General features: G+C 35.4%; 4 protein-coding genes and 1 pseudogene across 10 annotated transcripts; 4 read left to right on the top strand and 1 right to left on the bottom strand.

Moving 5' to 3' along the window:
* The first annotated feature begins 6 nt into the window (after nt 1-6).
* LOC110427154 (HSP20-like chaperones superfamily protein) lies at nt 7-2120 on the top strand. The gene is made up of 2 exons (XM_021442592.1): nt 7-1418; nt 1511-2120. The coding sequence occupies exons 1-2, from the start codon at nt 1109-1111 to the stop codon at nt 1924-1926; spliced, it is 726 nt and encodes a 241-aa protein (XP_021298267.1). The 5' UTR covers nt 7-1108; the 3' UTR covers nt 1927-2120.
* A 1914-nt stretch (nt 2121-4034) lies between these two features.
* Nucleotides 4035-4466, top strand: LOC110427318 (EPIDERMAL PATTERNING FACTOR-like protein 8). Its single transcript, XM_021442810.1, has 2 exons — nt 4035-4122; nt 4228-4466. The coding sequence occupies exons 1-2, from the start codon at nt 4035-4037 to the stop codon at nt 4464-4466; spliced, it is 327 nt and encodes a 108-aa protein (XP_021298485.1).
* A 1761-nt stretch (nt 4467-6227) lies between these two features.
* Nucleotides 6228-8564, top strand: LOC110427213 (uncharacterized). Of its 2 annotated transcripts, none has more exons than XM_021442686.1 (3): nt 6228-6465; nt 7179-7328; nt 8366-8564. In XM_021442686.1, exons 1-2 carry the CDS (start codon nt 6240-6242, stop codon nt 7322-7324), a joined length of 372 nt encoding a protein of 123 aa, XP_021298361.1. In that variant the 5' UTR covers nt 6228-6239; the 3' UTR covers nt 7325-7328; nt 8366-8564. The 2 variants fall into 2 exon arrangements, with proteins under 2 accessions (XP_021298361.1, XP_021298360.1); XM_021442685.1 differs by lacking the exon at nt 8366-8564 and adding an exon at nt 7617-7844.
* A 4369-nt stretch (nt 8565-12933) lies between these two features.
* Nucleotides 12934-17457, top strand: LOC110427165 (uncharacterized). Of its 5 annotated transcripts, none has more exons than XR_002446237.2 (6): nt 13351-14224; nt 14625-14797; nt 15136-15306; nt 16663-16804; nt 16883-17050; nt 17133-17456. XR_002446237.2 is itself a non-coding variant. In XM_021442608.2 (4 exons), exons 2-4 carry the CDS (start codon nt 13610-13612, stop codon nt 15299-15301), a joined length of 954 nt encoding a protein of 317 aa, XP_021298283.1. In that variant the 5' UTR covers nt 12934-13312; nt 13586-13609; the 3' UTR covers nt 15302-16636. The 5 variants fall into 5 exon arrangements, 2 of the variants coding, with proteins under 2 accessions (XP_021298283.1, XP_021298282.1); XR_002446238.2 differs by having other exon boundaries at nt 16888-17050; XR_016352024.1 differs by having other exon boundaries at nt 16663-17050; nt 17133-17457.
* Nucleotides 17458-18691: 1234 nt separating this feature from the next.
* Nucleotides 18692-22095, bottom strand: LOC110427285 (G-type lectin S-receptor-like serine/threonine-protein kinase SD2-5 pseudogene; annotated as a pseudogene). Its single transcript, XR_016352026.1, has 2 exons — nt 21796-22095; nt 18692-21351 (listed from the first exon to the last, which is right to left on the bottom strand). The product of XR_016352026.1 is annotated as a G-type lectin S-receptor-like serine/threonine-protein kinase SD2-5 pseudogene (transcript).
* Between the last annotated feature and the right edge of the window lie 633 nt (nt 22096-22728).

The raw sequence follows: 22728 nt of genomic DNA on the forward strand, positions 1-22728 counted from the left end.
TTTTTTTTTTTTTGCAAAATTTCTGGCATTGGTTACTGGTAGCCTTGCTTCCCATTGGCAAGTGTTAGTTTGCTTTCATTAATTTGAACATGTACTGACAGAATAAAAGTGATGATAAAATGTCCCAAGGTGTTTAGTATGTCCCATAGGAATTTTTTGTTGGGTAGAATAGGCCTTCGTGACGCACAGAGAAAAAGAAAAACCATGATAGGGATTCTTTAAAATTTCAACAATTATTCCAGGTGGTTTTAGAGTGGTTCATTCATAGCTTATGGTCTTCTTTTTCACAAGCTAAGTATCACGGTCCACAGGTAGTGAATACTTAATTAGCCAGTCTCATTTTTATTATACAGCTCGACGATCGAGTCATGGATCCCAAATCAGATCGTGACACTAAAGGGTACTTTTGAGTTAGCTTCTTTTTACTATACAGGTTCTTTTAGACCAGCGTGGGATTCCATCACCTCAAAGGGTTCATGTCTATGCCAAGTGTGACATCACCTTTCTGTGACTGTCTGAATTCCATTTGGGGAAAATTATATAAGCTGTCAAGGACTAATTAGTTGCAATGAAATAAATGGGAGGCTATGGCCCTGTAGACGAATTCTGCCATTGCTAAATGCTGGTGGCTGAACTTTTGCCTTTGTCTGGTTGGATTACATACAAGCATAGAAGATACTTGCCAGAGATTTCTCTCCCTTGTTGAGCAAGGCATTGATATTTGATGGTTTCTTTGGTTATTACGCAAAAGGATAATTATCCTTATAAAAAATAACAGATCTCTTACGTATTGGTAAAAGACGTGGCATCAGATGCTTTTCCCGCTGGAACACTCCTCAACAGTAACAGTTTGTAAATGTTTGAGAAGGGCCAGGAACTATCCTCTCAACTAAATCAATGTGCTGATATAGATGCCTTTTTGGAAAGTGTCTCCACCAGCTTCCAGAAGCCTAGAACCTCGCAGAACACTCCACCAATCGTCCACAAAATCCAAACCCAACAGGGACGAGCACTAGCTTAAATTTCCTCACCCAACATCAACACTTGAACAGCAAACAACAAACAAAAGTAAACAACTGTCAGTCTGCATTGAACTTTTCTAACAGCAATGGCACCGGCTCGTTTAGCACTGGGAAATTTGCAACAAAGGGTGTCCTTTTCTTTATCTTTTTTGGGTCACAACATGGGAGATCAGAGGAGCATTGTTGGTGGGGTACAAAGGCAAAGGTGGAATGATGAGATTTTGAAGAGGTTTATGGTAACGGCTACTGATAAGGTGTCTGATGAGAAAAAACAAGGCAAAGAAGCAGCTGTTTTCGAGGGTGACAAGAAGTCCAGGCTTTTCCCAAGGATGAAAAACAGGAGGAGTCTCTGGAATTGGAGGAATAAGCAAAGTGACTATGCTCCTGCCCTTTATGGTATATCATCGCTTTAGTCGCTTCCCTGCCCTTCCCTAGTTGTTTTCAGAAATTAAGAATCAATTGACTCTTTTTTTCCTTTCTCTTCTTAGAATTCTTCCCATCAGGCCTTGGGAATGCACTCTTGCAAGCAACTGAAAACATAAACAGGCTATTCGACAACCTCAACTTGACACCTTCACAGCTCATGGGGCGAGTCAAAGAGCAAGATGACTGCTACAAACTGCGGTACGACATGCCAGGGCTAACCAAAGAAGATGTTAAGATCACCATCGAGGACCGGGTCCTGACTATAGAGGGAGAGCATAAGGAAGAAGAAGGAGGAGGTTCGGACGATGATGAGCACTGGTCTGCCAGGAGCTATGGCTTCTATAACACAAGCCTTGTGCTGCCTGAGGATGCCAAAGTTGATGAGATTAAGGCTGAGTTGAAGGATGGGGTGCTTTGTATTATCATCCCAAGAACTGAACAACCCAAAAAGGATGTGAAGGAAGTTCATATTCATTAATGGAGTCATGCATGAACTTGATAAGCTTATCACGTTTTTTCTACCTGTTTGTGTTTCTGTTTGTGTGTCATCATGGTGACTGTGTGTGAATTTGAAATGGGAAATAAAAATCCCTTTCTCCTTTATTAAGTAAGCCTTTGGAGTTTGGACCAAATATGTACAAATGGGTTTGATGAAATGTATTCACTATCCATTAATTATCTCTTCTTGTTTAATATATTCGATTAAAATATATATTAATTAATAAATTAAAATTGTTGTATAAAATATATTAACATTTAAAATAACATTTAAAACAATTGTTGAAATTTTAATAAGCATTAAATTAATTATAAAAAATTTATAAACAAAAAATAATAAATATAATAAAAATTTAATATTAAAATTAATTATTTAAAATGAAATCGCTTAGTGTAACCTATTCAGTTACAATTATTCATGATTTTTTTCATCGTTATTTTCTTGTAGTGTATATATTGTTCTCTTTAATTAGTAAGATATATTTTTCTCTTCTTATAATTAATTTTTTTGTGTAGAACCATTATTTATATCAATAATGTTTTGATATTACCGTATTAAATAATATCTTATTCTAATACATGAAAATCATTACATTAATTATCAGTTTCTATGTTTTATACCAAAAAAAAATTAACATAAATAGTATTTTAATTAACTTAAAAAAACTTATCTTAATCTGCTCATAAAAAAGTGGAAGCCCTAATAGCTAGCCAATAGCTAGGCGCATGCAATGAAAAGTTACTAGCACTTGGAAATGACCAGTGGTAGACTGGGAAAATGGCAGATAGAGAGTGACGTCTCTCTTACGATTTCAACAGTTTATTTATGAAACAACTCACTCTCTCAGCGCTCTCTCAAGGCGTGAGACTGAAACCCAACCTACTGTCATTATTGTGTATTAAGTGTTGAGTTTTATGTTAGAAAAAGGAGGAAGAAACCGGTGCTGCTACCAAGGAAACAGGTCGATTTTTCCTTTCTTCTGGAACAGAATTATCACAACCTGGAAGGCCCAAAAAAGGAACACTGAAAAGGGTAACATATATAGGTAGCCCTTTTACCCTTACCAGGCCACATTTTTCTTGCAGTTTAAGTATCCTGAGAAGCTTGGTGTTGAGAGTTCACTGTCTGCTCCTCCCTAGCTAGAGAGGAACTCATGCAGTTTCCCCCAAACATATCAGTTTACCATTGTGAAGCTAATTTTACTCAAGTCTCTTTTCCTGCAATGACGGAAACTGAGCTAAGCAGAAACGTATCATCTGTCTTATCTTAATGATTTCAGGTATTTTCCATCGGATATCTGATCACTTTTTCTCTTTGAGAGAGTTCTATAAGTACAGAGTTTTAGAGCGTGGGGGGACAATTCACCTGATGAAAAGAAGCAAAGGTGAAACAGAAAATGGAAAAGAGTTTCAGAGATCAAACACAGTTTTCAGAAGATAAGATGATGCTGATTTCTAGTACAAAACAGAGATATCTGAAGACTTCAGAGACTTCGACATTGCTATATCACTATAACAATACATTAAAAGGCTAGTTCCCAGATTAAAGCAACTCCCTGTTGGGTTGCTTTCAAAAGGCAAAAGCAGAAAAGTTCATATTTGGTATGGAAATTGAGGATGAGACCCCTGATATTTTGGTTGAATAAAGCTTCATACTGTTATTTAGTGTTCATAAAAATAACCAAAATTATGTTGAATTGGGCTTCTCGGGGCATGGTCTCCTTTCTTCTGTTGGGTGAGATAAAGGATTTTGGTCAAGTCAGCTATAAGTAACGAGGATCACCAAGAACAATGACCTAAGTCATTCTGGTGTTTAAAGTCAAGCGCACAGTTTCCCAAATGGCCCCAGAAAGTTTTCTTTTGTTTTTCAACAAAGAAAGAAGCTTTTGATTGGTGAACAAGCCATTTGCACCAGAGACATGTCTCCTTTTCTATAGGCAACAGCCCTAGAAATTATTCAAACACAGTATATAAATATATGCGCATCAATACTCCTCCTGTATCAATCACCCTGATCCTCCATCTCTCTGAACATCCCTCCCTCACAGCAAATCAACTTTTTCACAAATCAGAAGTCTTCAAATAGTGATGGCTACATCAAGAACCTGCCCAAACCGGCTGAAAGTTGCAATCACTGTAACTTCCATTTTCTTTAGTACATTTCTGTACCCATCAGGTGATTCAATCCGAAAACTATTTGAGTTCTGTTTCAGCAATTTCTTTTTATTTTTCTTTTTAGTATCAAGGCTTGAGTGTATTATTATATATGCGGCTTTTGCAGTTGGGATACTGAACTCAGGTCATAGTGAGAGCATGGTGCAGCAGAGTAAAATGGTATTGGGTTCAAAGCCTCCTAGTTGTGTGAACAAGTGCTTGAATTGCAGCCCTTGCATGGCTACTCTAGTCATTCCTTCCCACCAATGGAAGCATTTCAGAGCTACATATCATGGAGATGAAGATGAAAGCTATTATCTCCTCTCATGGAAATGCAAATGCGGGGATAAGCTCTTTCAGCCTTGATCATGTGACTATGCATAACCTGCCATTCCCTTCCAGCAAGATGAAATGGCATCAGTTTCTATCCATATGCAAAATCTTAGATGTGCACAGTGTCTTTCTCTAACTTCCATAAATACTAAACTATAATGTACTTTGCGTGTGCCTATTCCAGTTTCATGCAAATTTCAAGCATGAAAACACTGATCTCTGTCACTCTGTCAGATTTTCATGAGCTCAAACTAAATATGGAAAGCTTTCCTTGATCTGAAGCTAGTTAGTGGAAACAAATATTTGTTCCCCATCAGTCCATGTTTCTTCATGGGTACCAGTAACATTGCACATTGGAGGAACAAGACAAACAAGAACCTATACTACTGTCTGTCTTGTCTACCATGAGCTAGCTTGGTATTATCCAACCGGTAAAACATGGGTTTTGGTAAATTTATATCTTCTAGACAAGTTAACCCGTAGTTGAGAATTAAGTTAACATCGGTAAGGAAATAGTCACTACAAATTGGTAACTATCAATGGAATATTGATGAAAATAAATGATTATAATTATCTACGGAAAGTATTGATGGAATGAATCGGTTTTCCTTAAGTAAAACAAGGGTGTATAATGTAGAAATATGATGCGAAATTTATCGATAGAATATTTTCATTAGTAACGTTGACTATATTATTGACTAAATATTTGATCGGTAATTTTGTTCAATTGTCGACGGAATTGTTGATAAAAATTCAGTTAATGATATTTTTTTAAAAGTTTAAAAGTTATCAATAAAAATTTTATAAGTAATTATTTTTTTAACTATCAATTTTACAATTATTTTTTAATTAAAAAAAGATGACTCACCAATTTTATATAATCAATAGCATTTTTTGAGATAAAATGGAGTTTTTAGACTTAAAGTTGAGGTAGCCATGATCTCTCTAACCATTGTAAAGAGTCACAATTTTGGCTTTTGTAAAACCAATTTTTTAAATTGAAGTTAAAGTTTATATTATTAATTAAGATTTTAATTTAAGAAAAAATAATTTGGGAATTACCAATGGGAAATATTGACAGATGTCTCCTATTATTGAGTAGATATCAACCGATGGATCAAACCTATGACTAATCGAATACTTTGTGGGTAAATTATTGACGAATTTCACATTTTTTGAATAAATGCCAAGACATGATGATTTTAGATATAACTTGTTAATATAATACATAATATGAATATGACATGGAGTTAAACGGATTTGAATTTAAGATTATCGTGTTTTGTATTTTTTTTCTTTTAAGAAGTATCATATTTTGTATTTTTAATGGGTTAAGCTTGTTTAATTTGCATAAAACATGTTTTATCTATTTAACTAACCGTATTATTATGTTAATTCATATAACATGATTTGTTTAACTCGTTTATGATATCTATTTAAACAAGTTAATTACGTTATATTTTGTATCGTATCATATAAAATTTAATTTGATTTATATAAAAAGTATTTTAATAATATTAAACATATTTATATATATTTAAAATATTAATTTATTTAATTAAATTTATATGTATCTATATAATTATTAACACTATTTAAATACGATACAATTAAAAATGGACAACAACGTGAATTATCAAATCTAATTATCACTAAAATTCAATACTACTTAGTAAAAAGAGAAGAAAATAGAAACCAAAACCCAAATTGGGCCGTACAGTCCAAGGCCCAAGGCCCAAGGACACCACCATATAAATCATATATACTTCTCTTCCTTTCTGTGATTTGGTGGAATAGCTGCCAGAAATGGAAATGGCCACTGCGTTCTCCCACCGCAGTTCTTTTGCTTATCTCAACTTCCAAAGCTTCAATCTGGATTCACGTCGACCGTTGATCGTTTCCCCGTTTCATCCCCACCGTCCTTGTCTCCCCATCCGCCTCCGTTCCAGTTCTAATGCGCCCAAGCCACGTTGCCTCTCCGCCGGCCCCGGCCCACCTTCCTCGCCTGAGCCCGACCCTCCTCGCCCCCCAGGTTTCTACCATCTTCTCATCTGCTTTTTGTTTCCTTCTTTGGTGATCATGTTTATGCGTTTTGAATTAGATTAGTTTGTTTTTATGAATAATTCTGTAAATTTGAAGTTGCTTGTATTTGTTTTGAATTTAATTTGAAAATTGCAAACATATCATGTAAATTTAGAGCTTAGTTTAGGACAAAGAGAGTTAAATTTCCTAAATCGGGAGAAACATAGGCAAAGTGGGAATCTTATCTAAGATAGTAATCAGTGAGTAGTCCTTTTCTTTAGGGTTAAACAATGAAAAAAAGAACGGAGGAACATTCAATTTATGAGTAACATTTGACTTCTTCAAAAGTGGAGTATTATTATTTTTATTATTCAAACAGGGACACTAAACTGAACAAGTAGTGCAATTATTGAAAAAATTATGTATTAGTAGATAATTTTAGGCATCATCTGTAAATTGCAGAGCGTAAGAACAACTGATAAGAAATTTCTGTTGCTACGCGGTGATACAATAGAAGGGTATTAAAAGTTATTATACAATAAAAGTTGGATTTAACTTTTTTCTTGTTTGCTTCTTTCATTTGAAGTCAAAATTCCATTTGAAATTGCTTTGAATGCGGCTTGTTCTGGTGTCTTATAATCTTTTTCCTTGAACGGGGTTTGCAGGAAAGTTATCTAGATTTCAAGATCATTCTGGTGTCTTATAAACTTTTTCCTTGAACAGGGTTTGCAGGAAAGTTATCTAGATTTCAAGATCGTGCGCAGATCTTCCTTGCTGTTCTTTTTTGGATGTCTCTGTTTTTCTGGGCTTCTGCATGGGATCGGAATAATTCTGGTAGACCAGACAAAGGATCTCGATTTAGAAGATAACCTAGTAAGAATTCGATTCTGTATATATATATATGAGACTTAGATAGAGTAGTACTAGAAATTCACGAAGGAAATTCAAATATAGATATCGAGCATGTACTTTATTTTCTTTCATTTCCAATTGGTTTAGTTATGTTAGAAAAACACTTTTGTGTAACATCTTAGTGAATCAGTGATTTCTTCCACCTTATAAGAAGAAAATAAAGGTGCGATGCCACACAGTTGGATTAAAATAGATAAAGGATTGGGTAAGTATGACTTGCTAACTGTTTTTTTGTGAATTAACATGCAGTGAGTGATGTGTCATTAAGAGCTTGAAAAAGGTGTTTCTTTTTTCTTTTCTCTCTTTCTGGTTGTGGGGCAGAAAGGAGCCGAGGGTTGTTGATGTGGGTGCATTCTACTGGGTAAAACATTTCCCAGTGATAGTTACTCTTATGTAGCTATACCTAATTGGATAGCATAAGAGCAATTAGTTACATGCTTAAACTTTTAGTTATAAGACATTGCCCTCTTTTAGAAATATCATATTCTCTTGTTACTGCCACATCTTGAATGCATAAATTGCATGTTTATAATGCTTGTTGTGCCCTTGAGTGCATGGTGGATATGCTAACCAATTAGATTATGATTGAGATTATGTTTCTTCTATTTGTTGTATAATTGGCCATTGAGATCATGAATTATGACATAAAGGGCATTTCATGACAATGTTGAGGGTCCTCTTTATGATAACAAAGAGGAATAATCTATGTTTCTGCAGTGATTTTTTATTTTGAAGATGTGTAATCCTTAAAAAAATTGTATTTTGTTTTTAATTCCCACAGTTTGTTTGAATATGTTGGCTTGACAACTTATTGACAATCAAGGTCTTGAATTGTGACATTTGAGCCTTTTATCATAGGGTAAATGAGAATCCTATTCCCTTGTGTAGCAAAGTGGGACTGTATGTTAGTGTAAATTTTTGAGAGGTTTTGTATATTCACATCAAGTAGCTCTCTAGAGATGCCAATGTATCATGTTAACTATCTATAATAATGACAGATATTTGAATCGGCGTAGTTTAAACCTTTCTTAACCCAACCAAAACCTCTTCCTTATATAAACGTCGCCGTTTATCATGATGGGTTGAATCTTGACATCAGTATCAACTTTGAACATTGCTGTTCGCGTGGCTAGTGCATCAGCCATTTGGTTTTCTTCTTAAGGTAAGTGGGTGAAGAAGTAGATCTCATCAAAATTTTCAATCAGCTTTGTAACAAATGTCTGGTATCAGACTAACTTTGAATCGCGTGTTTCCCATTCTCCTCGCAACTGGCATATGACCAAGGCAGAATCCCCGTACACTCCTAAGTTGCGAATCTTCCTCTCAATTGCTGCTTGAAGACCCATGACACAAGCATCATATTCAGCCTCATTATTAGTGCAGTAGAAGTTGAGTTTGGTTATGATCGGATAAGGATCTCCCTCTAGTGATACCAAAACTATCCCTATACCAAGTTCTAAAGCATTTGATGCCCCATCAAAGAATATCTCTCAGTTCTCATTCTCTATAGATTTCTCTTCACTTGTTTGGCATACTGACATCAGGTCCTCATCTGGAAACTCAAATTTCATTGGTTCATAATCATCCTCCAACCTTTCTGTTAATAAATTAGCTATTGCATTTCCTTTGATGGCTTTTCGAGACGTATATGCAATATCATATTCGGATAACAAAACTTGCCATTTTGCCGCTCTCCTTGAGACGGATGGTTTTTCAAAAATATATTTAATGAGATCCAATTTTGTTATGAGTCAAGTGGTATGATATAGCATGTATTGTTGGAGCCGATGCGCTATCCAAGCTAATACACAACACATCTTTTCTAATGGGGAATATTTGGACTCATAATCGGTGAAATTTTTGTTTAAGTAATAAATAATTTTTTTCTTCTTGCCTGTTTCATCCTGCGGTCTCAACACACATTTCATGGATTTTTCATTTACTGTCAGATATAGAATGAAAGGTCTTCTAATTATGAGTGGCATCAATACTAGTGGATTTAGAAGATATTCCTTAACCTTGTCAAAAGCAATATGGCATTCCTCATTCCATTCTCCTGGATCGTGCTTGCAAAAAAGCTTAAACATTGGGTCGCATTTGAAAGTGAGTTGTGATATGAATTGGGAAAAGAATTTTTCCTAGGCTCAGGATTTAAATTAAAACTCCATCAATACTATGGGAGGGTTTTAATTTTGAAATTTTGATATTCTTAATTTTTAATAAATAAAAATTATTATATAATAAATTAGTCAATATATAAATATAAAATAATAAATGACATATTTTCATTTAAGGTGTCAAAAGATAAATATAAAATTTTGAAAAAAAATATAATACTCATGACAATAAATAAATAAATATTCAATGATGGGAAATCCATAATAATGAATACATTTAAAGTATAAAAGTTAAATATTTAGTTATATAAAATATATATAATAATATATTTATAAGTGTTATAAAAAGGGAATAGGATAGATAATAAAAAGAGGAAAAAATCGAATCAAAATATATACAATTATGAAATAAGATATCTTGCTTAAAGACTATTGAGTTTGACTAAAAAGAAAATTTATATAGTAAAATAGATATACATCTAAATAACATAGAAAAATATATAATTCATAATATACATATTTATAACAAGAGAAACGACAAAAACAATCTTAAAAAAATAACAAAGAAGATATAGGAGGACTTAGAAACAAAATAATAAATTTCATAAGCATATCACACATCACTATTGCATTGTAAATGTTATGGTATATAGATATTTATGTAAAAGAGTATAAGTCCCGATGATAGGAGTTTTCGAAGGATCTTGCGAATGCGGGTTTGTTTCTAAAAGTTTTCTAGGTGAAAGGATATTCTCGGATCCCACTAGTATGATGAGAAGGCTTGGATAATATCTTTAATAAAAAAGCTATTGCTCGAATCAGGTCTGCATTTATGAAAATTTTATTTTTGCTACAACGCCTATAATAACCCGAGGATGGGATTTATTCATTGAATTTGTAAAAGTAAGTTTTTCGGATAATTCTCTGGGTGAGAGAATATCTCTAGATCCCACCAATATAATAGGTGACTCTGGAAAATATCTTCAACAAAAGGTTTTTTATCCTATATTATTTGAATTTTATACGCATTTCATGAATACATCATGTATACATCACATCCGTAAAGCCAAATAAAATATTTTAATAAAATAGAGGATAAAATAAAGGAATAATAACTAAAGAAATATAATAAATTTAAGAATTAGGGCTCCAATAAGAGAATCTATAATTAAATGGTACCATTTTTGGAACAGACGTTACAAGGGTGCTAATCTTTTCCCGGGCGTAACTGTACTCTCAAACTCAATCTTAAAAATCGTAGATCAGTTTAATGTTCTCTCGATAGACTTAAAATTAATTTAAGATCTTGTAGATTAGAATTGAGTCAATAGATGATCAATTACATTTAAAAAAAAATTGGTGACGACTCTTAGTTTTCCTGTGTTTAGCAATTGGGTTCCCGGATCCATACGTTACAACAATATCTAGTATTGATTAATGCCCATTAGACAGGGATAGTAGGAAAATGCAGTATATATCTAACCCAGTTTTTGAATTGATGCACTTTGTTGTCTTTCTTGCATAATGTTGGAGTATGGTTGCTAATAAGTTCTTATGGCCCAACTTCTTGAGTAGCTTCTCTATTCCAGAAAGCTAAGTATGGTCAACCTCGGGTTTGGAAGAATAGTGTTTTCCATTTTAGTTTCTGTGAAGATGGAAAAAGTTTCTGGAGGCTAATATATGGAACTCCAAATTAAAGTTGAAAAGAACAGCAACAAGAAGTTGACAGGCTTATGTAATAAAATTTTAAATAAACAAAAGAGTTCCTTCATTTTGCAAATAGTATTAATTCTGACAATACTTTTCAAAAATCTGTATTTCAACTATACTTGGCCAAATAAGTTTTGTACTTTTTGATAAGAAAATTTTATGTATGCAACATTTTTGTAAACCGGACGAGACACTCATACAATTAATTGGATTCAATTATTGGCAGCAAGTGGGTTGTAGTCAATTTCAGAGAACTGATGTTTGTTTCATGTTCAATCAGAGAATTGTTGGGGTGGTGTCAGTTCATTGAATTCTGATTATTAGGTGGTCCTGGAGTCATCGAAGATTTTCAGCTTTGGTTAAAAAATAATAGATCAAAGAATCTGGTCTAATAGATCAATGGTGTTTGGACTTTGGACTGGCTTGAGAATATGAGAACTGAATTTTACATAGAAAGCTTATAAACGACTTTCTGTAGTAGACTACAGCTATATCGAAAAAGAGGCTTGAATTTTCACTTCCTCTTCTCCTTGCTTTTGGAAGAGCAGGGACTGTGGAGACCATGAGATGTTTGGGTTTTTCTTTTGTTGTCAAAACAGCCAGCCTGATGTCCAAAAATAGTATCGTGAAGAAAATGACAGTGAAGAGCCAGTATGATGTCCAAAATTAATTTGTGGCTGCAATTTGCCTTGAAGTTACAAGCAGTGAGGCCTCAACCCTGTTCTACTAGACAAGACATTGAATTGACTTAATTAAAATTTAATCTGGGAGATTTTTGGCCTTATTGAGGTTTGCAGAAAACTCCTGAAGAGAACCAGCAAAAATATCTATTGTCAGTTTGTGTTTTGCCTGATGTAGCACCCAAAAAAGAAAAAAAAAGAGAGTACAAGATAGAGGGAATGCTATGGATTTAGGTAGTTTAGCATTGAAGCTATGGTGAAATAGCTTTAGTGACAAAACATAACTAGTATTGTGGGGAAAATGGCTTTCAGTACCAAAACTATTAAGGTTTGGTTAAAAACAGTGGTTGACATGTTAAATTTCGACTCTCCCATTGACAGCCACCCTTAAAGAATATGAGGAAACAGACAAGGCTCGAAATTTTGTTGAAAAGGTTAGAAGATCAAAATAGAATCAAGAAAGTGGTGTATATTTGAATACTTAAAAGTTAAGTATACTAATATAAACCCAATTTGATTAATGCTACAACTTGATCAAATGCTATATTATAAAGTTTAAGACTTTGGGGTTTTTTCTTTCAATCTATCTATTATTGAATGGTTGATACTAAAATGATGATAAAAGAAATTTTACGTCTAAGGTATCTGCACGAATAATTTAATAAGAGTCCCCCTCTTTTTAGAATCAATTGGTTTGATATTAAATAATTATTTTAATATTCTAGCATAATATCATAGTAGAATCTAAAAAAATATTTAATTATTAAAAATATATCTAATTTAGTAAATGAGGATCTTGATCATATAGTATAACTACGTCCTTTCCATGATGAATTGATTTAGGTTGGATCAGAAGATGGAGGAGCAGGGTACTCTCACATTCAATGGACTATCGTGAGAAAGTGAATTCAACAGAAGAATGAAGGTTGAATTATTATAACAATGCCATTGATTGGAAGGTTACATCAATGCACATCTGCTTTATGTCATTTTCCTTCTTAATCTTGGCATTTTGACTGCATTAATGTTCAGCAGAGAGTGACAATCCCCTCGAAACAAGTTAAAAAATGGTGTCACCAGTCTCTCGGTCTCGTTAACTCTCAAAAGCACAGCACGCGTCAGCCTTGGTTTGGTGGAAAACGAAGGCAAGATGACAATGCCGCCGCTGATGCCATTGCTATCAGTGCCACCACAGATCCACGACCGTTCATTTTTACTGCAGAATGCAATCAGAAAACGGCTTTGTTGAGCGCCCAACTTGCCCGACCCTGTCATCGACGTGTCTCTGCCTTAGAGGCCGTAAGCTTGCAAGTTGCCAATGCCAATTGCATCCGTGGACTTTCATGGTGAATCCAACACACCCAAAGCTATGTATGCCCTTGTTGGAATCTTTGTCGTTTATGGATTGAGCTTATGTGACGGGTCAGATTCGTTCATTGTAAGTTTTCTTTACTCTTCTTTAAATCCCCATTTAGCTCCTTGCTGTTCTTAGTCGGGGAGTTTCTTTGTCCTCTGACCACCCTGTCAAAGGGTTCTTTCTTTGAAACAGATACTTCTACAAGTATAATTTTTCAATCTTTAACTATCTCCTACAAAACTCTTACCTTCTTTACTTGCTGCACAGATTTTCCTTACTATCTCCTACAAAACTCTTACCTTCTTTACTTGCTGCACAGATTTTCCTTACTTCTGTTCTTTTCTTATTGGTTAGTTGGACTTGTTATTCTAAAAAAATATGAAAATGCTGCTGAGAAGCTCATCAACACCAATCTTAAACTCGTGGTTACCTCGCTCCAATGACTGTTCATCACCAGAGCCAGACTTTCCCAATCCCCAAAGAACCAGATCAGTCTCCTTCTACTCTCCTTCTCCTTCAGATGACCATAAGCAAAAACTAACACAAAGCTTGGCTGATATCAGTATCCAAAATGATACACCGAAACCAAGAAAAAAGAAGGGGAAAGCCATAATACCAACATCTTGCTCTGTTGACAAACAAGCAAAGCAAGAAAGTGATCAAGTAAAAGAGTCAAAACCCAACTCTTGCTCAATCCGAAGACTGTTTTCAAGTTCTGGGTTGGGAGAAAAAATAGTAGATGAAGATGGTGAAGATAGTATTGTGATGCAGACACCAGTGATGGGTGGTGGAGCAGAAAATGATGGTGGTAAAATCTGTGGTGGTGGTGGAAGAGGAGGAGGATCAGACGGTGGAGATGATGGCGGTGGCTCGGGGTTCTTTGAGAGCAATAATCATGGGAGTGATAGTACTGATGTCTACTATCAGAAGATGATTGAAGCAAACCCTAGCAATCCACTTTTGCTTGGGAATTATGCCAAGTTTTTAAAAGAGGTAAGTGATAAATTCTTAAGAAAAGATAGTTAGCTTGCTATTTTTAGAACTGTTAGCTACTTTTTGCAATTCTCTATTGGTGTAGAAGTACGGGAGGAAGGGAAAGAGATGATAATTCTGTCATTGCTGAGGCAGTGAAAGGTCTAATGCTTCACAATGTTTAATGTTTGCCACTCAATTTAACCTAATGTAACTATTTTATATTGCTTCCTTACATAAGGAAACCTTTTGACCTTTCCTTTTTCTGGTAAAATTTCACCTGTTACATTATATTTTTGCATCGATTTTTCTAGTTCCTGGTAGGCATGGGAAACGACTCTGAAGAGGAATAATCTGATCAATTTGTTTTCTCTTTTGATTTCGTTAAAACATAACTGATTTATCCTTTGTTTGTTCACAGATTAGAGGAGATTTTGCGAAAGCAGAGGAGTACTGCGGAAGAGCAATTCTGATGAATCCGGATGATGGGAATGTTTTGTCTCTCTATGCTGATCTAATTTGGCAAAACCAAAAAGATGCTCATAGAGCCAAAAGTTACTTTGATCGAGCTGTTAAGACTGCCCCAGATGACTGGTAAAATACCAAGAACTAACTTGTCAACATTCTTTGCATCCAAATAAAGGTTTAGCTTTTATGGCTACATTTGTTGTATCTAGTTTTGTTCTGTATCAAACAATCATTTGTTTTTGTCAAACTGATATGTTGCCTGAAATTTTACTAAGTTTACCTTGATGGATTCCTTGAATCTATGACTTAAATCATAAATTTTCCTGGATTTTGTAAATCAACTATGTTTCGCAACAAAGAAGTCTTTAAAGTTAATATGTACCAGCTCTACTTGCATTTGTTAGAACTCAGAATCACTTGTATACAGCTGAAACTTAATGTGTGATCCTCAATTTTGTCTGCAGTTTTGTCCTGGCTTCATATGCAAAATTCCTTTGGGATGCTGAAGAAGTAGAAGAGGAAGAAGAAGAGCATGATCAGAGCGGACAAGAAACTGAGCACAGCCATATATCTCATCCAGATTTCTTCCTTCAACCTCCTCACAACCCTCCCATAACTGCAGCTTCCTAACTTATGTATGTACAAAAGCTTTGACTTAGTACGTTAGCTAGAGAATGAAGTAGATGAGGATATCTTTTGTTCTTTTCCCGAGTGTATCTTGCAAGAATAGTTCTGCCTAAAAATACAATAAAAGTATACTTTTGTATTAGTGAAAAGAGCATATTTTCTGGAAATATTAGGCTATGAGCTTGTTGAGTATCTGTATTCCTCAAGGCACATGAAATGATCTGTTTTATGTCTTTTGTGTTACTTTCCCATATGTTGTACTTAGAAAAAGTTGAAAGGATATGTTTAGTTGAGAAAGGGGAAATGATGGATCAGAGTAACTCCTGTTTGAGTTTAAGGTCAGATTGGGTATTTAATTTCAAACCAAGAAGGATGCAAAACAAGAAGAATTTGTGTAAATTAGATGGTGATTTCCTCCAAACCAAATATAGGGGAAAGGTTTAATGGTTTATCTGAATGACAAATATTTTATGCAGAAGTATCTCTACTAGCTTCTTGTCAATTTTTATTTCACTATGACTAGATCATCATCTTAGCCATCGATTGCTAAATTGCAGCCCAGAGAGGCATGTCACTTAAAAGTGTTTTCATGAATAATCTTTTCAGCATTATGTAGTAACCTCAAAGATTTACTTGGTTAAGAGAGTTTTTTTCAGCCATCTTTAGCACAAAAAACAGTATATATCTTGAATGATGTACTTGTTTCTGCCTTCTGTATTTTAGTTTGATACTAAAAGTTTCAGCTTACCACATGAATTACACAATTTGGGGTTGTTCTTCTCAGACCCTTGATGCCTCATCTCATATTTCCTGGTTCAATCTGGATTCTGGAAAATTCATTACTTTCAAACTCGAGGAAGAGACCCAAAGACCATTGATTGGGCAGTACCACCTACTTTAGGATACATAAGATGTCAAGTCATTCAGCCAAATTAGAACATAACACATGCCTAGCATCGTGTCTAGCATCGTGATTAACATAATCCTGCATAATATCTAGAAGAAGAAAGGAAAAAAACCAAGGGACGTCAGGTAAATAGGCTCCTATCAAAACTCTTTTTGAGAGATATTCTAGCTTGGCTTGTGGCTTGTATGTCTGGTATCTATTTTCTATCTCCTGCTCTTTTCATGGATGACGAGGTCTTGCATACATTGCAGTGATAAGCTGATAACATACATTAATATATCATATTTCTTTTAGTCCCTTAGCACTGTCTGTAGTTATTATTCAGTGTGGAGCAACAGGGAAAATGTCATGATTCAACAATACCTTATAGTGGTTGTTGCAATGCTTGGAATCATCTAAAAGTTTGGACCCATCTTATCACACTACTTTTTATCTGTTGTGCAATTGGTTTTTCCAGCTTACCAGATCGACTCCATTTGTGGGACTGACCATCATCATGCCTTATCTCCACATGGGAAAGTTAAAATTGGTTTCTTCTCTTTAACAAAGAAACAATTGAATTGTACCAGGGGAATTGGCCAGAACAAGAAAAAAGTTAGGTAAGATCCATCTAATATTGCAGAATTACAGATGTTTATCAGCTCTTTTAGATTTTTCTAATATGCTGTTGGCTTCAGATCAGGCCAAAAGAAAGAACTATTGCTCTTTCAGGCCAGGAGAAAAGTGCAGCTAGAGTCCAATTTGTCAACTATGTATATTAACCATTTTCTCTCCTACTTGAATGTGAAATATTGCTGTCAAATTGGGAAAATAAAACCTCTCCACCAGGACTAAACTCGCCTAAGGTATCAACATGACCATAGCAACAGTCTTTCCCATTGAAAACTTATCCAACATTTATTGTTCAATTTGTTCTTCTTTGTACAGGGTGAGTCCAAGTTTGCACAGTGTTTCCAACAGGAGGGCCAGAAACTTTTACCTTGTTCAAGAAAAAAGAAGGGTCGATTGGCTAAAATTGTCAAGGGAAGAACAGGTCTTTGAGTGGATAATTATTACAAGAGTTGGTTGGATATCATAGTCACACAGAACACTTTTATTTCCATCTTGAAAGGAATCTCTCATGTAATATTGCCTCTCTCTTAATCAAAAGAGAAATAAAACATTGCAATTATTACCTATACTATACTAGCAATGCCAGGACCCGAATGAAGGAACTGGCTTAAATCACTTTTTACAACTTTGAGATACTTTATCTGGAACTCCATTAAATGAAAGGGTATCCAAATTTTATAATTATTTAGACAGAATTTGAACATGCAACTCGTACTACAACTTAAATCTTACATTGGTTAATTACTTAAATAAACAAGTCAAATTTTTTAAGCTGTTCATAAATATAGATTAAGTAATCCAAACTCAAACCCAAAAAATAAAGAAATTAAATTTTATATCTAAAATATTCAATTTATTAATAATTTCATTACTAATAAAAGTAATTAACAAATTATGTATATAATTGGGGTTGAGGGTATTGAGTACTTAATATTGTCTAAATATTTATATGATCAAGCTAAGGTATTTTGTATCCAAGGGTTGATATTTGTACTTTACCAGAACTTGTGACAAGTACTAAAATTCTTATCCGAACTCATCTTAAATCTAAATAAAAAAATATCGAAACCCAAACCCTTTATAATCAAGTCTGATGCAAGAGAGAGGTGAAAAAGTACAATGAACATCGGAGAAAGATTCTTGATAAAGAACATGAATTCAAGATCAATGACTCATCATCCTCGCTGAGGATGCAGTATCAGTTTCGGCATTGGATGAGGAGTTCTCCAAATGTCAAGCTGTTATTGTATTAACTCCACAAAAGAGTAAGGAGTTCATTCTTGCATTTCACCTTCATCACCTTAACATGCTTGTACGCCATTTCTGCCTGCAATCTTTAATAGAATTTATTGTTTAACATTAACATCAGAAGAGAATTATAGTCTTTTCACAACCCAAAACCTCTGATTTCCCGGAGAATTATTGTTTAACATTACATTAACTCATTGTTTAGAATATCCCATCAGTTGGCAGGATTATTACTCTTGTTTTTTTTGTTTAGTGGAAAGGAAGTTTGATCTCTGTTTTTCAAACAAAAAGATTATGCATCAATTATTAAACTAAATGTTCGAGGCCCTTGGCAGGATCGTTACTTAAAGGTATAGCAAGTCTCAATTGGATGAGAATGCGCTTTGATTTATTAAACACATTTAAGAAATCAAGTCAGTCATTACTAATAACTTGAGTGTAAAGTATAGACTTTTGAAAATCACATGATTTAAACTTGATTCTGGGCTGGGAGAGAAGGAAATTATAAGTCCAGAATAAGCAGTATGCGAAAACTTAAAAGATTTTAACTCAGATAGATGCTCCAGCTTCATATATATATTCAATCCAATGAATTGTAGTTCCTTTATGCACAGAATCTTGAAGAATCCAAAGAAAAATTGCCATGATATTGAAGAACAAAGATTTACAAGAAGGAAAACTATTTAGAAAGCAGAGCAACTCTTGGGCTTATCATGCATACTGAAGAGAACATGTACAATATAAAGTCATGAGAACCTGGACATTTCAAGCCTAGTAATCAATGAATTGGAGCCAAAACTGGAATCTTTTACACTTTAAAGAGTTGTACTTTGTAGATACATCTCCAACTACAATAATGGCTTCATTCACCGTGGACCTGATAGTCGAACATCGGACAAAAATGCATCACTATTGTACGCTGTTTGTCCTGACGATGAACACCCGTCAGTGCTCCACTTAAGAAAACCTGAGTAAGCCCGAGCACCTGGGAGTGAAGAGAGTGGGGGCTGAGGTACATCACAGAGACCTTCAAGCATCTGAACTACTTTAGTCATTGGTGGTCTTAAACGCATTTCTTCTTGTATACACCATAATGCGACTTTTATCGCAGTGACAAACCTTTCATCATTTTCATTGACATCTAGCATAGGATCAAAGATTTCTTTCAGATTTCCTTCTTCCAACGTCTTGAAGGCAAAAGCAGGTAAATGAGCTTTCTCAGAAATTTCCCCAGGATCATAACTCTTCCTACCCCCAATGATCTCAAGCAAGACCATACCATAGCTGTATACATCACTCTTCTCTGATATAGGGTTGTTGGTGATCCACTCTGGTGCAAGGTATCCCCTTGTACCTCTTAGTGTTGTATATACCAGGCTTTCTTCACGGCTCATAAGCTTAGCCAAGCCAAAATCTGAAACTTTGGCATTGAAATGATCATCAAGAAGAACATTTTCAGGTTTTATGTCACAGTGCACGATCTTCAATTCACATTCCTCATGGAGATAAGCCAATCCCTTTGCTGTACCCAGTGCAATATTGAATCTTGTATCCCAATCCAAAATATTACTTTCTTCACCGTTCTTGAATATCCATTTATCCAGAGATCCTTTGCCCATGAACTCATAAACAAGAAGCCGGTGAACACCCTCAGAGCAGAAGCCTTTGAGCTTGACCAGGTGCACATGATGGATACTTCCAATGATTCTGACTTCAGCTCTGAACTCCTTTTTTCCTTGTCCTATTCCCTCCAATTTTTTAACAGCCAATTGAGTGCCATCTGGCATCACACCTCGGTAGACTGAGCCAAATCCTCCTTGGCCAACCTTTTTAGAGAAGTTTTTAGTGGCCTTACAAAGTTCACCATAAGAATAACGAACAGGCATCCCTGAAAAACTGTCCAGGAAATTATCCTCCTCCAAGTTTTCTTGAGCACATTGCAGCAATCGCTTCTGTTTGCGGTAATAACAGAATCCCACATAAAGTATACCAGCAATAACCAGACTTGTTGCTACTACTATTATCACAACAATTATAACATGCCTAGCTTCATTATTGGTACCATTTTCATTCTTTGAGACCTTCACATATGAAACAAAACCACTAGAACCCCGCTCAGCACGCTTCATACCTGCTATGTGGTCAAACAAAAAGCACTTCCCAGTACTGTTTTCAAAGAACAGTGCAGCACAGGTGCAGTTTCCAAGGCAAGCTTTCTTGCAAGCATCTATATCGGAGTTCAAATAGGGTTTGGCAAACTGAAGCACAGAATAATCGAGCTTCTGACCAACATAGAGTAGATCTACTGAACCACAGTTTGACACAACAGGTGGTCTGCAGTTGTTTTGGGTGCGAAGATCATTAGGACATAGACACACAGTGTCAAAAGAGCACACCATCAACGGGGGACAATACTCAGGAATGTCGCAGGGGTTTTGTGGTATCTTTGTTGCCTCAGCAATCACTCGACTTCCCTGATGAAGATTATAGAACACAATTGCTCCATCTGATCCTAATTTGGCAGCCCATGTCACGTTCACATCAGAATTTTGAGAGAAGTTAAACTGCCATAGCAAGACTTTATTTTGATCATAAAAGTTCCATGAGTTGGATACTAAACGTGCAGAATGAACCTCGCTGATGGGACTTTTACTCATTTTCTGGATTTCGTCCAACAAGGACCAATAGGTTTGTGGAGTCTGAAACCCTGTGTACAAGACCAAATCCCCAGACTTAAATTCAAGATAGTCACTCTTATCATTTCTGGGAAAACTTTTAAGCCTCATTCCTTCCACAAACTCCTGGCCAGATAAAAGGGTATCAGTGGGATAGCTAAAGCTCTGCCAAAGAGTTCTTCCATTATCCCCATGAAGTACGAAGTTACCTGAGTCCAGCAATTCCATTGATGTAGCCCTTTTCCCAGTTGTGTTTGTTGCCCAAGCAACCTTATCTCCTCTTTCCAAATAAACATTCCCATTATCATCAAACACAAACTTATCAGATTTGTCAACCAACAAGCCTCTATTAGCAGTCCAAACAACTTTGCAGGTTTGAAGATGAATGATAACCAGGACAAAACGTTGAGGATCCAGGGTGGTATAGAAGCCAAAACCAAATATTTTATTTTTGGATAAGAGAAACCAGCCATCATGTTCTAACCATTGCATCTGAGATGCTCGGAATCCTGGATATATCTGGCCAACATGTTGATCGACAGCAATACAGACTTTGAAGGCAAGGAGTAGACAAAAGCACAAGATTCTGGCTTTGAACAACCCCATAATTCCTGTAAATACAAATATTTGAAGACTTTGCTCAAGCAACCAGAAGATTGTTAAAATCTAAAAAGATCTCTACACAAAAAAGAAAAAAGAAAAAAAGAAAGATTCTCTGGGATTGGGTATATATCCTACAAGATGGAAGTGTAATAGTGGGAAAATGGGTTTGGTGCCTAGTTAAAGCAGGAACCCTTTACATTACAATTCTGAAAGCAGATAACAAATTTTAAAAGTGAAAAAGCTAAAGAGCTTGATGTGTGACACTTTCGATTCAGTAGACAATACTAGCTAAGGGAAGAACAAAAGTACGGATATTCAAACACTCTGATGATGCAAGTAAAGCAAAAAGCAAAAAGCAAAAGCAAAACTATATTAGCATTCTGAGAATAAAAAGAGATGAAATAGCATACTAAGCGATCCAATGATGGGTTTTCACTGTACTAAAAACTTACCAGCAGGGTTAGAAATCCATAAGAGCTTTCAAATAGTCTTTGATGCCTGATGAAGAGGAAAGGAAAGATAAGCCAGGAGAGGAACAACAGACACGACCAACCTCATTTTTTTGGATCAGTCCGAGAACCAGCTGGTATGGCACAGTTGGGTGCTTGGGTTTCTTCTTGCTTAAAAAGGTAGAAGATTTGAAGTTGGAAAGCAAAACCCAACATGGAAACTATACACGCATATTTTCTGTTTCCTTTATGAAATTGGGGGGTAGAAATGGGAAGAGTGAGATGGCAGAGGGGTCACAGGGCAGGTAATAAAACCTCTTACTTTATTGACTGTCAACTTATTATATTCTTATTGGGATGTCTTTTTGCCTTAATAATTTTTTAATAAACAGAAAAATTCTTCCATTTGGCATGTGGATTGTGAACTCTGAGAGTGGAGAAGAAGAGAAGATGGGGGCTTCTTTTTGTCAGTTGAAAGTGTTGCATCACCAATTGGCAGGTTGGTCATCAGAGTCAATCCCCAGACCTCCTTAACCCCCTATTAATCAAAATTTCTGCTTTTGGACAGTTCAAATTCAGAAACATTTCTAGCTCTAGCTCTGCCATATCCTTATTATTTATTTCCTGAACTAGCCGATCTGATCCTTTGATCATTGAAGTTCACAAAGATCTTTGGGTGTAATATGTCAAAATTGAAAACAACCCATCCCAACATACTACGGCAAGACAAAGCCCCCAACCTTGTTTCGTGGGTTCTTCCTGGATTCGAGAAACAATAGGCTTTGTGGGGACATATTTTCTCCTGAAAAAGGTCGTCTGAAAATAGAATCCAGTTATAAAAAGTCAAGAGCTAACAACCAATTTGAGCTTTTGTTAGTGACCTGTCACTCGAGGCGGCTATTGCCCTTTCTTCAATCCATTAAACTAAATTATATA

The sequence above is a fragment of the Theobroma umbraticum genome, unplaced genomic scaffold (assembly GCF_002168275.2).
Source record: "Theobroma umbraticum cultivar Fairchild unplaced genomic scaffold, ASM216827v3 scaffold_228.0, whole genome shotgun sequence".
In the NCBI taxonomy this organism is placed as follows: Eukaryota; Viridiplantae; Streptophyta; class Magnoliopsida; order Malvales; family Malvaceae; genus Theobroma; species Theobroma umbraticum.

Coding starts and splice junctions, on each gene's coding strand:
- LOC110427154 (XM_021442592.1), top strand. CDS start 1,109: ATGGCACCGGCTCGTTTAGCACTGGGAAATTTGCAACAAAGGGTGTCC. Junction 1,419..1,510: donor CTATGCTCCTGCCCTTTATG/GTATATCATCGC, acceptor TTCTCTTCTTAG/AATTCTTCCCATCAGGCCTT.
- LOC110427318 (XM_021442810.1), top strand. CDS start 4,035: ATGGCTACATCAAGAACCTGCCCAAACCGGCTGAAAGTTGCAATCACT. Junction 4,123..4,227: donor TACATTTCTGTACCCATCAG/GTGATTCAATCC, acceptor CGGCTTTTGCAG/TTGGGATACTGAACTCAGGT.
- LOC110427213 (XM_021442686.1), top strand. CDS start 6,240: ATGGAAATGGCCACTGCGTTCTCCCACCGCAGTTCTTTTGCTTATCTC. Junction 6,466..7,178: donor CGACCCTCCTCGCCCCCCAG/GTTTCTACCATC, acceptor TTCCTTGAACAG/GGTTTGCAGGAAAGTTATCT.
- LOC110427165 (XM_021442608.2), top strand. CDS start 13,610: ATGAAAATGCTGCTGAGAAGCTCATCAACACCAATCTTAAACTCGTGG. Junction 14,225..14,624: donor ATGCCAAGTTTTTAAAAGAG/GTAAGTGATAAA, acceptor GTTTGTTCACAG/ATTAGAGGAGATTTTGCGAA. Junction 14,798..15,135: donor AAGACTGCCCCAGATGACTG/GTAAAATACCAA, acceptor TTTTGTCTGCAG/TTTTGTCCTGGCTTCATATG.